Source organism: Colius striatus, chromosome 1 (genome assembly GCF_028858725.1).
Source record: "Colius striatus isolate bColStr4 chromosome 1, bColStr4.1.hap1, whole genome shotgun sequence".
Lineage (NCBI taxonomy): Eukaryota > Metazoa > Chordata > Aves > Coliiformes > Coliidae > Colius > Colius striatus.
Genome location: NC_084759.1, coordinates 82,010,877 through 82,025,050, shown reverse-complemented (window position 1 = coordinate 82,025,050; position 14,174 = coordinate 82,010,877). Strand labels below are relative to the sequence as shown.

The following is a 14,174-nucleotide window of genomic DNA, read 5'->3' as shown; positions in this document are numbered from 1 at the left end:
CTGGAATCCAGGGACAGCGTTGAGGCCACACTGTGTGTCTGCAGCCAGGACCTGAGCACAGCCTTGATAGAATCAGCAGCTCATCAGCAGCTGCAGAGTCCTCCTCCCTGCCCAAATGGTACTTGTCAAACAAAAGAGTAGGCAGTAAAACTCACAAATAGGCAAAATATTTTCCCCTGGCAGCAAGTTTGCCCAAATAAAGGTGTTCTGTCCTTAAATTGGTTATGGGCACCTGACTCACTTTAATCGAGGCTTTGAAATTATTTTCCCACCTCTGGTAGAGGCCCAGAGCGCACAGAGCCTTGTCTAACCCTCTAGCACCTCCAGGAAGCCACTAACACTTGTAATTCTTCAGCACCCAATGGCCTGAGGAGCACCCCTGTTAGGAGGACCTTGCCTGTGAAGGACATGACTTACCAACCCTGCCAGGGCACAGCTGGAGGGCAGTGGGGAAGAGTCCTTCTGCAGCAGGTGCATTACACCAGCTCCTCCTGCAGCAGCAACCTGGTGGCTAAAGCACCAATGCAGGAGGCAATCTGGACCACCTAGGCATCTATCCCATGGAAGGTGTGAGTGCACCAGCTTGTTCAAGCAACAGACTCTTTGCTGAAGCAGTAGCCGGGAAGCAGGCGTCCTGCAGCCTGGCTGAGAGCCTTCATAGGAAAGTGAGATTCTCCTTTCCACACCCGGTCTGTGTGGCCCAGGGTGCAGTCAGGTACTGCCTGCCATTTGGGAGGCCAGCCAAGCAGGGCCAGTTTGATCTCCCCCAGCACTGGTACCACACCACCACAAATTACCTCCACATCACAGCTCTTTGAAGTAGCTGGCAAGGTGCCGGGGGCAGGGGGGAGTCAAAGTGGTGTGCCTGCCCAGGAAAAAAGTATTTCCTAGCAAGCTTTTTTGTTGTGTGTTATCTTCAGTGAAAGGATGAAACAGATGAAATCAGGCCAACAAAAACTCAATCTCTGTGATCTAGAGAGTGATTTTGCACCTCTGCCAGTGAATTTCAACAGGCTCCATGGCTTTGGCAGCCCTGGTGACATCCTCATGGCTCTTGGCAGCAGAAACCCTCCCCCATCCAAATGCTTTCTGGCACCATTTATCAGGAGCAATCACCATCTGCCAGCTAGTGAGACTTCAGGAAGTCTTGACTATTTTGGACCTAGGGGATAGTGGAGGAGTAGGTTAGACACCAAGGGTCTCCACATGAAAGCATTGCTAAGTGTAGCTCTAGGCAGGGGCTGTTCTGTCATCCTGCACTGCAGTGACATCCAGGCTCTAACATTAAGTTAATAAAGGCTGATTTGATAAAGATATAAATTGGGTGAGTGAGCTCAGAGAAAAACAGTTCAGTTTGGTATTTGTGCTCGATCATTAACCTCCCCCCCGCAGGATTAGCAACCCCTGGAAAAGTGATGGGAAAACCTACTCCCTGCCCCTCCACTGGCAGGGAATCCCAACTTTCAGCAATGGGGGAGGAAGAGCAAGATGGGCAGCCACGTGCTCTTTGTCTGGGATGAAGGTCAGAGCAGAGCAGCATTGCTGCAGGGAAAAGGACAGGAGGAACAAAGCAAAATCTCCAGCTGAGAAAGCCTGTGGACTGCAACTGCCCAAGCAGGCAAATCCCAAGTAACATTCTGCAGCAATGTTTTGTTGTCGGACCCGAGCAGCACCTTAACTCTGTGTGGGCTGGCTCTTCCCTTCCAGCCGAGCATCGCCTGCGAGCCCACCCTCAGCACCGAGGCTCCGAGCCCCCTGTGCCCAGAGCAGGGGAGTGAGGCACTCAGCTGGGGTATGTCCCAGGTGAAGCCCGCAGCAGCAGCAGCAGCGCGGGATGCGCCGGACCTCCTGTGACCCATCCCGGCAGCCCATCGCAACGCCACATGTAGGCACTGACAAGTAGCAGCATTTGCCTCAGCGTAGCAGACTGCTTGACTGCAAAGGTGGTCTCTCCCACCCCACCAGCTCTGGCAGGCCTCCACTCAGCTTTACAAAGCAAAAATGACAATAAAGCCCAAAGAAAAACATAGAGCCTGCATGTGTTTCTCTTTTCACCAAAGACGCTGACGTTCCCACCACAGTTCAAGGGTTTGGGTGGTGGCTGCTCCAAGGAGCTGGGGAAGTGGCTGCCAGTATTTGGCAGGCACGGGGTTGCCTGCCTTGAAAAGGGAAGGAAGGAAGAAAAAAGGCCGGGCCAGCCAGGAAGTTCAGTGAGACAGTGCTGGTTGTCCCAGCATGCTTAAAGGAAAAGGTCTTTGGGAACAAGGAACAAATACTGGGAGTTCCTTGAGGGACAAAACTGACTTCTAGAGACAAGGCATGATCAGCACATAGAGAAAATCCAAAGAGAGTTCCCCCTAGGTGGCTTTGGGCAATGCACACGGTATTCTTACGCTAGGGGTGTCCAAGCTAATAAAAGACATTGTCGTGTAAAAAACCAGGTAATTACAAACACATTAGAGAGGGAAAAGTGAAGTGCAGTCTGGCCTGGCCTCTCCTCACTCCTCAGAGTCTACCCTTTACCCTGCTGTGCTCTCTCAAGTGAGAGGCACCGTGAGCCACAGCCCCAGCCTGCCCGCAGACAGACCTTCCCCTCTGCGCGTGACTCAAAGAGCATCTTCTCGCTTTGCTTTTGCAGAAGCAGATGTTCCAGGAGCGGAGCGGGCGGATGCTCCAGGCTTTCTCTCCCCGGCAGAGCCCAAACAGCAGTCCTACGCGAGGCCGCTCTCCATCCCGTTCTCCATCGCCACCCTGGGTCTTCAGTAAAGCCTCCCCTCCCTCTTCTCCGAAAGCCGCCTCTGCCTCCCTCAGCAGCATGAGCGAGGGAGACGAGGATGAAAAGTAACATAAAGATCTATTTTTTTAACCATGAGACAGAAGAACAAGCTACGAACTCAGCCACTGGATGGGGAGAAGCATGAGGAACACCCGGCGTACGTCTGGCAGCAGGGAACGTGCTCTGGGAGATGGTGCCGAGAACGGCCCGGAGCACAGCGTGGGACAGCTCAGGAAGAGCTTATCCTGGCCTCAGCCCTTTATGGTGCCCGCAGGCCCCAGGGCAGCGCTCGCCCTGCCTGAGCAACGCACCCCTCTCCATGCAAGGCCCGAGCCCGGCCCTGCCGCTCATGGCTGTCTCGGCCAGGCCGGGCCCTGCGCCCAGGGGCGGCAGGAGACGGCTGCTGGGCCCCGGCCCAGCCACAGCACAGGGCGGGCAGCTGCGGCTGCCCACTGAGGGAGAAGGTGCGGCAGTGCCGGCCCCTGCTGACCGCCCTCGAGCCCTCGGCACCTGAAGGAATGGCATTGCTGCAGCAAATAATGTCGAGAAACAGGGAATAATGTTTTACTCTCCTTCGTTTTTGAACGAAATCCGCCACAGACCCCAAACCGTGCGAGTGAAACAGAGAGCTCTCCCACTGACTGGGTGGGAATCCATTTAATCTATCCAAGCTACATCATGCTGCTTGTTGACCAAGCATCTGGACGGGGTGTGTGTAGAGGCAGGCTGCATATGCTTTATCCAACCGCTCTCCTTGTTCCTAGTGCCTGAACAGCTACCTGGTGTCTTCTGGTTTGCTTCCTGGCTTTGCACTTCAGAGGCAAGAAAGCTGCTGAAAAGGCAGCCTTAGGTGGAACGTGCTGTGGTAGGAAACAGTGTTTGAAGATGTCAGTGATTTTTACTAGTGAATTCTAATAAACACACAAGGGATGCCAAGGCCTTGGGGTGCAGCCTTCTAGGAAAGCCTGCTGCTCCCAGCTGCCTGTCGCCAAACAAAGAGCACAAGGGTGCTGCTGTCCTCACACGCTACTAAGCTGGTTCAACAAATTTCTCATCAGACCATAAACAAGATGTGATCACAGACACTCTGCCCCCACAGGGGTCCTGAGGCCCTTCCTCTACCCTAATCTGGAGAAAAAGTTGGAAGAACCAGTGGAAACCTTTTTAACAGGATTAGGCACAGGGATTTTCATTCTCTGCTCATGGCACCCCTACACAACCTCAAGGAGAACACAGAAAGGGTAGCAGGAGTGATGCTTTCCCCTACCTTGGGTACAGTTGCTGGTCTCATTTCAGCTTGGTAAAATCCAGACCTGCACAATGTCAGGATCCACCAGCCAGCCCCTCAGCTGGCCCCTGGCCAGGTGGCTGCAGACCTGCAGGATTCCTGAGCATGGGGGAGCCCCCAGCCCTGGAGGCTGCCTTGCCCCACAGCTCAGAAACCTGCAAACACCCAGCCCACATCACCATGGCAGCAAAGCAAAGCAATGATGGCCTTTGGCTTGCAGGCTTTCCTAATGAAGCCCACTGTGGTGCAGGGGCTCATGGGAGGCTTTCCAGCCCCAGCCTTGATGCCAGGACAGCAAGGCCATGGCTGTCCTGCCGCTGGGCTGCCAGGCACAGATCTGGGGCAGGCAGGGCAGGGGGTGGCAGCACCGCCGTGGCTGCTGTGCCACTGCTGCCTGGAGTCACAAACCCATCCAGAGACACCGGTCACTGGGCAGCACTAGCTGGGTCTGGGGTTCTCTGGGCAGCAGAGGAAGCTCAGAGCAGCTCTTAGAAAAGAACTGAAGGAGCAAGATGTCTGAGAGAGCGCCTGGGCACACAGGGTGGTAGGACCTGCTGGCAGCAGTCCCTCCTAGGCTATCGACCTTCCCTCGCCTAGTAAGTAAACTTTCCCTCCTTCTCTTCCAGCTACTTTTCCAAGCAGGTAAATTACAGACCCCTGTACCAGGCCCTAAATTAGCCCCACACTCTGACAGCTCTCATCCATTCCCTACTTACAGGGTAACAGATTTTTCTTTGGGAACATTGTGCCAGAGACTTCCTGGGCTACCACACCACCCAGTACATAATATCTCGTAATACTGAGATCTCTCACAACATCGCTTTGTCCTCGAGCTCATTCCTTCCTCACAGAGCTGCAAAAGGAGATGAGCAGGGAAGAGGGTGGGGAGAGACACAGCTCGCTCAGCTGCCACCAGATATGCACCTGGTGGGACGATGCAATTAAGACCTTTCTCAGCCTTAGGCAACCTGTTACTGTAATTTCATACCTGGGATGCACTTCTTTGCTTTTCTGGTCCTTTGCAAGTCTTAAGTCTTCCCATCACAAACCACTCCACCACCACGGGAACTGTCTGCTCTCTACCGGTGCTGTTTATATGATGAGCCATGTCCAAATGCAATGGAGGTGGGCAGGTTTTTGTTCTTGGCTTTCACCATCTGGGGTTTTTGTTTTCATTTCATGGCGCTTCCTGTCCAGCAGCGCTTATTCAGTGGTTTGAATGGAAGACACCACAACTTGTACATAGGAACTGGAGAAAAAAAACACAACTCCCCAGTGACCTCTTCTTAACAGAAGCTGTTTCTCAGAGTCACGGGTGGCCACCCAGCGACAAAGCCATATACTGTACCAGGCATCCATTTGCATTGAGGAGATTAATAAGCTGAAGCCTTTGCCCTGCTGGTACAGACACCAATATCCATGTGCTGCCTCCAGCAAACCGGAACCTCATTGTCTCTGGACACGTGGAGGGCCATTTTGCACTTCTGAGTCATGGTTTGGTTTTATTTTTCATGAGCCTTGCTTAAATTCGGTCCTAATTATCAGCCAAGCTCCACATGAAAAATAAACTGTGTACAACAGATACTGCTGCCTCTCGCCATCATTTTACAGTAGCTTTGGACACACAAGCACAACCCCTAGTGTCAGCCCTTCTAGCGGCACAGTGCTCGTGATCCCCATCCCATGTGCCCCTGGGCTTCATGCCCCCAACAAATGCCACTCGAGCGGCTTTGCCAACCTGCTCCAAATCCTGCTGCTGGATTTACTACTGCTGCCCTCCGCTCTGACGAGATTCTGTCTCTCCTTGCCTTCACCGAGGTTTTTCTGGCTGCAAGGTAAATGTGACAAAAATGCTGCCTGAGCTGGCAAAGTGCAGCAGTAGACACCAAGAAGTTTGAGATCCCTTCACCCTCAGCCCCGATGCAGTGGGATCAAGCGCCACTATTTTAATTCATCTTTTAAGTGGAAGAAAGCAGCAGTGCTTTTGCAGCCATCCTATCCTCCTCCTGCTTCCGAAAGCTGTCCCCAGCAGCAGGAGCAACTGTGAAGGATCTCAGTGTGTGCCAAGATGGTGTGCAGCTCTGCTAGATTTACACAGAACGGCATCAGCAAATGTTAGCCACAGGGACAAATCCTGACACTGACCATTGGACTGGGCTTTTCCTCTGACTCACTCAAGTCTGTTGCCAGAATGTTCCCACTTCGCTCTTTCCTTTTTGTCCATTCTATAAGAAAAGTTACGACTGTAGAAAAGATTGTTTACTGACCAGTCCCACCTCAGGCAGGGAGAAGCTGAACCACCAGCAGACAGGGGCTTAGGACTTCAGCTAAGAGATGTCTAATTAGAGAATAAGCAAATTTCAGAGTCATTCAACTTGACAGAAAAACTATTTAAAGGTAGAGCCCACATGAAAATGCTCCCCAGTAATCCAGGCTCTGTTAGTGCAGAGCGAGGATTTGGGGTGGTTCGGAGCAGCATCTTGCATTACTTGGGAGATGCATGAGACGTCCTTGTATGCTCCCAGGAGTGAGGAAGTCAGTCTGGCAGCAGTCCTGCTTCTCTGCCCCTGAGGTACCTCCACAGCCCCACAGAGAGGGCTGGCCCATGTCTGGCTGACTGACCCCTGCACACTGCCTCACTGCCTGCTCGTTGCCAGTCCTGTGCACACAGACACCTGCATGGCCAGTTGTGCTCTGGGAAGGGACACGGCGACTCTGGTTGACACAAGCCTGATCCAAACCCAGGGACAAGATGAGCTATCACTGAGTCAGGCCCTCCCAGGTGAGGTGACACAAAGCCAGAGCTGCTGCACCCTGTGGTAGCACCTCTCACTGCTGCGAAGGAGCGCTGTGTTAGACGGATTGGGAACATGTATTAAATCCGGTAGCAGGAACTGCCAAGTACTTCAGTTCTGTAAGTGGTACGTCCTTGCACCATGGAAACCTAGCAAATGCTGGCAAAGAGCATGACTGGAGGCACTCAGAAAGCCCCAACTGAAAATTCCTGCAAGCTTACATAGAACAGGTGGGAGAACATCTAACAGGCGGCTGAAGAAGTAGAGACGATTTTCTGCAGTACAAGGCAGAGCTCTTGTGGCAGCGCTTGTGAAACATCTACAGTATTCCCTTAGTCTTAAAATTCTTCCATCATTTAGGCATGAAGCAGAGCATTGGATAAATTGACTCACAGGGGTGACTGAACCCAAAAGGCTCAAGAAAGAGAAACATTAATAAAAGTGTAATGTTGTCTGTATATTGAAAATTAGTTCCAAATAGTGTAGGGATGCAATTCACAAGAGAATGAAGACACTTCAGAGTAGCACAAAGCAGGACTGATTGCTGGAAGCTAGACAAAGTTAACACCAGGAAACAAGTATTTCAAATAAAGCTACAGGAAAACTGCAAAGGAATCCTGATGTCCTCCTAAGGGGCTGGATCAGAGGTAGAATCACTTACCAAGGCTGTAGTGAACCCCTGGCATTGCCCATTGTGCTCTCCCGAATGCTGCTGCTTTCCTTGTCCACATAGCTTTTCCTTTTACATCTTTAAGTGATGCCATTGGAAGTGATGCTATTCACTTCCACCCTCTCTGGCTCTGAAAAGGCAGAGGTGACTTTAGCCTGGAGGCAGGACAGGCTTCACACCTTGCTCAACTAGTGGCCACAGACATAGGCTGTCTAAGTAACTGCAAGGTGACAACAGAACGGCAGTGGCAGATCTTTTACCTCCTTCCTCACTCCAAAGCCTTTTCTAGACAGGTTGAAGCTGTTTAAATCCTTCCCCTCAGCACGTGATGTTTTGGCCTTGGCTTCCTCAGCCACAACCATGGCTTTTCCACTCCAAAGCCTCAGGAGAATGACTTCTGCCCACAGACGTGGTCTGATGGGTCCCCAGTGCCACGTTCCCATGGGCACACACCAGGTTCAGCCCAGCCTGAGGTCAGAAGAGATTCTTGTTTCAGTGCATGGCAAAGCCCCTCAGGAACAAGAAGGTCCCCTGAATCCACACCAAGCTTGTCCATGCAGCTCAGCAGGAAGGAAGGGTTTGACACTAATCAAATTTGTTTATGAAAAAAGGGTAATAATAAACCATCATAGGCAAAGTGTCCTATATGGTAGCACATAATTAAGCATCAGTTTCACTCGAGCCTGGTGCAGATGAGCTCTGAGCCCCTCCTAAAACAGAGCTGAAATTTGATCGGAAAATGGACCTAGGGCTTTGCCTCTCGGGGGAGACCCTTTCAGGCAGAAGGCTTATCTTAAGAACTCATTTTCTGATATTATTTTGAGGTGAGATATTTTTATTTTCCTCTCAAAAGACAACAGGTGTTCCCCAAGCAGGAGCACACAGATCTCTTCTGCCCTACCCTTTCCTGCTGCGCAAAAGGGCAGCGTTAGCATCTCTTAACCCAAATGGAAATCAAGGGTACTGCCACACAGCTCTGCCTGAGGGAGATGAGACCCATACAGAACACAATAAAAATAGCTGAAAGCTTCTGAAAGTGCATCTTCACCATGCTAAGTGGGGAGAATGGGACTGAGATTCCAGTAACAACTGTAGCTCTTCCTGTGACAAGTCACCCTGATGGATCTCCCAGCTTCATGCACCATGCTCTCCTTTTTAGATACTCTTTTCAACAGCAGGAAACAGTGAGCTGTGAGTTCATAAGCTGGGTAAGGCAGTTCTGCCTTCACACAAATGCAAGAGTCTGCTCCATATACTGGAGTGTGGCAAAATTGCATCTGAAAACAAATGAGCAAAACAAATTTAAGGAGGAAATTATGCCTTTGGAAGCATCACCTCCTCTAACCCTTCTCAAAAGGCAGTTTCACTATACAAAAAGACAACGATCTGTAAGGATTAAAAAGTTACAGGGCTTGATCCCATTTTCTCTGGTAATGTTTCATGGTCTGTGCTATCTATGAATGGAAGTTCCACTTGAACATGAGTAAAAACTTCTTTCCTGTGAGGGTGTGGGAGCCCTGGCACAGGTTGCCCAGGGAGGGTGTGGAGTTTTCTTCTCTGGAGGCTTTCAAACCTGTCTGGACACGTTCTTGTGTGACCTGATCGAGGTGGATCTGCTTTAGCAGACTGGATGATCTCTAGAGGTCCCTTCCAACCCTGACCACTCTGTCTTTCTGTGTGAAATAAGTGACCTCTTGTGCAGTCAGAATTTTGACTGCTTACAACATCGTCTCACTATTTTGGTAGCTCAGCTTTCCGTTTACATTAGGATTGGGGTAAAAGTCTCATTTCCATAAGCAGGAGAGATTCTTTTTGCTGCCCAGCAAACAACATTAAATAACTGCAGCACAGTAGTAAATACCTGGAAGAGGCCAGAGGGAGACACCTCAACCCCCACCCTGCCTGGTTCTCTGCCATTAACTATGACCTCAACCACTACATGGGAAAGAACCAGGATTTTCCCTTTCCAAAGCAGCCTGAAAACACTTGCTGGCGTGGCAAAGCTGGTGCTGAGGCACATGTCTGTAAGGGCTGGTGAAGGGAGCTGCTCCAGGCTGTGTACCAGTGGCAGTACCAGTGCCCACAGCCCAGGCCGCTCCCGCTCTGAGGCCCTGAGCCCTCAGGCCCGCAGCACAGGCCAGGCTGGCGAGTCTCATCCTCAGGGATGGAACAGTGCTGGAAACCCTAAACCTCTGCAACTTGCTTCTACTGCAGAAAGGACGCAAACGAAACCTCTGGCAGGGGAAAGCTGTGGCCCCAGCAATCTGAAGACTTTTTGGATTTTTTGGTTTTAACTGACTGTGGTAAATCAAAGCAAAAACACAGCTGCAAGGCACAGCTTTCCGTTACAAAACCCAGCACTAAATTTAAATGTTTAACTGGACTAATCAACAAGGTGATGGTCTGTTATCTCAAACCAAACACTCTTGTGCTTAAGTAGATGAAGGCAGGAACACTGAAGGGGAAAATCCTACCTGGTGGCTGTGACCAGGGCACCTGCGTGTGTCAAGTCTCACAGGTATTTCTGATTCTAGAAGCAGCTTTGTTACAGTAAATTATGGCCTCTTGAGCACATTGTGGTATTTTTTAACCTTATTCTGTCATTACCTAATCATATTTCCCTACAAACAAACCCTGGTTTTGTAGGTAACAGTAAACTGCAAAGCCATCATCCACTTAGGGAAAGTAGATTAATTATAAACCTGCTCTTTACAAGCGACTCGCTCTGAATACCAACAGGGTTGTGTTATTTTAATGTACTACATGCACTACATGCCACACCAGCCTCCAGCTTTTTCATTTCAAAACTAATATGCATAAAACCAGCAGGAACCCAGCTACTTGGCCAAGTCTTATGATCAGTTTAAAAATTAACCAGTTGCATTTTCAACAGTGCCCTGAGCTTACACCACCACAAGACAAGATGAAAAAGCCAAGTGCCAAAACAAGATACAAAACTGTCCCTTCAAGAAAATTTCTGGGCTGTTTTTTTTTTCCTTTGAGTTATCTAAAAGATCTCTCCCAAATGAGCATATTGATCCCAGAAAAGAACAAGAAAAAGACATTTTAAATACTCATTTGTTCATATGCAAACAGAAAACTGCCCGAGGTATATCTTGTATAAGAAGTAAGAAGATTCCTCACAAAATAGCTGGTTCCAAATTAAAAGTTAACTCAAACAGCATAGCTAATCTTGGGTGGTTTTAGTTTTTACCCTCTTCAAACTACCCCACAGCACATACCTGTCATAGACACACAGAAAACAGGGAAAAACATCAGAAAAGAGCAAGCTCACACCCTGTAAGAAAGCATACAGGGTGTGAGCTTGCTCTTTTTTTCTGATGTTTTTCCCTGTATGCTTTAAAGAAAGGCAAGAAAAAAAATGTCATGAGGTCAAGCACCTGACACCTTTCAACTTCCAGGTTCTGGAACCTCCAAGTCAATTCATCATGAAGAACACTGAGATAAACTACACAGAGCCTAAGGAAAATGCAGTTTGCCCTTATGCAAAGACTGGTGGTACTACCCTGCTGTTCGCAGGACTGGCTTCACCCATTAACTGAAGGGAATTATATCTACAAGGAAGTGCCCAAGGTGACCTTCTTGCTTGTTTCACTCAACTACTTATCCAGGAACAAGAAGTTAGAGATTACTTCAGTTCTCAGAAGCTTCACTTCTCCTGCCGTAAAATATGCTGTTTAGCAAGCTGGCACTCTCCATCATGCTGTTAGTCTGTGCACTTCAAGACAAAAGGCATTTAAATATGCTGGAACAAAATGTAATTCCATCCTTTTCATCCATCACAAACAGCTGTTTGCAAAGTACTCTATAAAGCTGCTAAACTTGTACATTATAACATACAGGACAGCCTAATTTACTTAGTGCAAAATGCAGCGGGCAGTTTTCAAGCACACAGCATCACACTGACAATGCACATCCACCTGTGAAGATAAAGAATAATATTGGTTTTCTGTTCACAAAACTTTACCTTTAGTCCACCAACATCTAGATAGAAACTACCACACATGCACATACAAAAACCCAGTTTTTTCACCTGAATGCAAATCTAACTATGCCTTAACTGTTGGTCCTCCACAGCCCCAGGGACTGCATCAAGTGCTCTTAAGTCTCTGAAGAGATTAACCTATGAATAAACAGCAAAGCAAAACAGGCAAGGGAGGGAAAGAAAGCACAGAGTAACCACCAACCACCTCGAGCCTCCTAGAATGGCTCCTACATTTTAACGAGGGACATCTCCCAACAGTGCAAACTGGCACCCCTTTCCATAACCAGAGGAAAATTTTAATGAAGCTGTCCTTTGAAAGATTTCTAATACCAAAACACAGCCAATATGTGACCTTGGAAACTGGCAGAGCTGAAGCTTTCTTCTGGAAAACAGCCCAGTCTTTTAAACCAGTGTATTTACAGGTGCCTGCTCTTTTATTGATTTCAAGAAAGGAATCCATAGTGACAGATTGAGAAAGGAAATTGTGTTAAAACTTCGTGATTGTGTCTCCTAGTTGCACACTAGTAGAAACAAAGCAACATGCCTATTGCCTTTGGACTAAGAGACACAAAGGGGGATAGTTTGGGCCAAAAGACATTAAAAAAATTATCAAAGAAGGGTTTTGCAAGTTGCTCTATCAAAGTTCTCTGAGTGGCTGATTCTCTTTGACAAAATATAGCAGGTGCTATTTACTACATTCAATTTTACTACTCCAGGAAATGGTACTAAAGCTTAAAGTAAAAGCAACCTGAGACAGATGATGAATATAGACTGATCTGACTAAAAAAAGTTTCATTTTTCCTACTGAGCACGTCTGACATGTTTTGCATGCCTGACTTCATTTGAAAACTGTCTACTGCAAGACTTTCCACTCAAAGTAACAAATTTAGGTACTCAGCCTACAACAGGCTGTAAAAAAAGGCATGAATTGTACCACAGGAAATCCATCCCTTACTACAAACCATTCTCCCACATAAGCCTATGTCCTGGAACCCTAAACCTTCCTCGTAGTGCTGCTGAAAAAAGTTGCTTTCTTTATATTCTCCAGATGGCTACTGCCAAATACAATGTAGCACATGCTGCCAGATTTCTCCAATTTGGAGCTACTTCAATTAACCACCCAGCCCCTGTGCATCTCCTGTTGTAGCAAATGGTAAGCAGCGAGAAAGTACAACACACACGGGTTTCTTCGCATCTAAGTTTTAAAATATATTCTTCATCTGAAAGAAAATTACCTCACTTCTGGCAAGATTCTGACCATCTGGATCCTTTTCTATTACTTATGAAAGTTAATAAGTAAAGCAAGCTGGCTTTCCAGGCATTTTCTTGCTCCTTAGTTGCTTGATAAGAAACTTTGTTTTATTCATGAGTAACTTAGGAGTGTATCTACAATTTTACAAATACTAAAGACATTTCAAGGCAGAAGTCTCAAGTTACTGCAGTTATTTTATAACAGACGATTCCAATGTCAAGAATAATCCCAGAAGCTTTAGGGCGATTTATGTAGCAAAAAAACCCTAAACCCAAGAGGTGCTCACATGCTTCAGAGAAAACGACGTGTGGTGACAAACTATGCTGATGAATGCAGAGTAGGCGGATGCCAGGCTTTGAGAAATCCCCAATAACTCACTTGTGGACTAGGGTAATGGAAAGAAGCTGGAACACGAATAGTTCCATTTAAACATAAGAAAAACTATTTTACTGTGAAGGTGAGGAAGCCCTGACACAGGCTGCCCTGAGAGGGTGTGGAGTCTCCTTCCTTGGGGTTCTTCAAGAACCCTGGACACATTGCTGTGTGACCTGACCTAGGTGGACCTGCTTTAGCAGGGGGGTTGGACTGGATGATCTCTGAAGGTCCCTTCCAAACCCTACCATTCTATGATTCTGCTGCTTCCATGTCAGGAAATCAAATCCCCCAAGCAGCAAGGCTGATCTAGAGACAGTCCTTGGTAATACAGAACACTAAAGGAAAAGTCACACTCCACAGAAACACTTGGAAGTGGCTGAAATGGTTGGCTTCATCTCTGTGCACTTCAGAGGAAGCATCAGCACTGCCAAAATCAGCTGCCCAATCCTGACATTCAGCCTCTCACCAAACTTGGTCCTTCCAAGTTGTTTCAACTTAATGCTCTAGAACTATAGGCATTTCTGGACTCCTCTGGGAAAGTGAGAAAAGGCAAATTTGAGGTTTGTGCCATAAACTTTGTTTTAGGCAGTTACTCAGAAACATCAGTTTCATTGTAGATGAGAGGCCTGAAGTTTTCTTACCTCAGTGTTCTGAGAAAGAAGCAATGAATATTACGTAAAAAAGGAGAGTAAGTCAAGAGTCACTAGGTTAATCCAGTTTTCTCACACTGCGAAAGAGAAAACTAAGTTTTAATCCCAAAACACTTTAGGGTACATGTTCCCTCCTGCACCTCCACACTTCCCCACCACCATTTCCCATGTCAAGCTACAAACCAACAGAAACCACGGAGCTTATGTGTATGGAAGGGAGTAACACAGAAAATACATGTGCAGAAGTGATGGACCTAGGGTAATTTCTGTAGAAACTCCTTTTTGCAAGAAGCCAGTCTCCTTAAATATGCTTTTGCAGCTCCATTATTTTGTAGAAAGAGACACCTTAGCAATTCTTAATA

At 47.9% G+C, this 14,174-nt stretch overlaps 1 protein-coding gene across 1 annotated transcript in view; it reads left to right on the top strand.

Moving 5' to 3' along the window:
- The window catches only part of PCYT1B (phosphate cytidylyltransferase 1B, choline), a 32,914-nt gene extending 29,398 nt beyond the window's left edge, over nucleotides 1-3,516 (top strand). The window contains exon 8 of the mRNA XM_061988594.1: nucleotides 2,639-3,516. Coding sequence (XP_061844578.1) covers nucleotides 2,639-2,845 — 207 coding nt within the window. The 3' untranslated portion in view covers nucleotides 2,846-3,516. The remainder of the gene's footprint in view (nucleotides 1-2,638) is intronic.
- The last annotated feature ends 10,658 nt before the right edge of the window (nucleotides 3,517-14,174 follow it).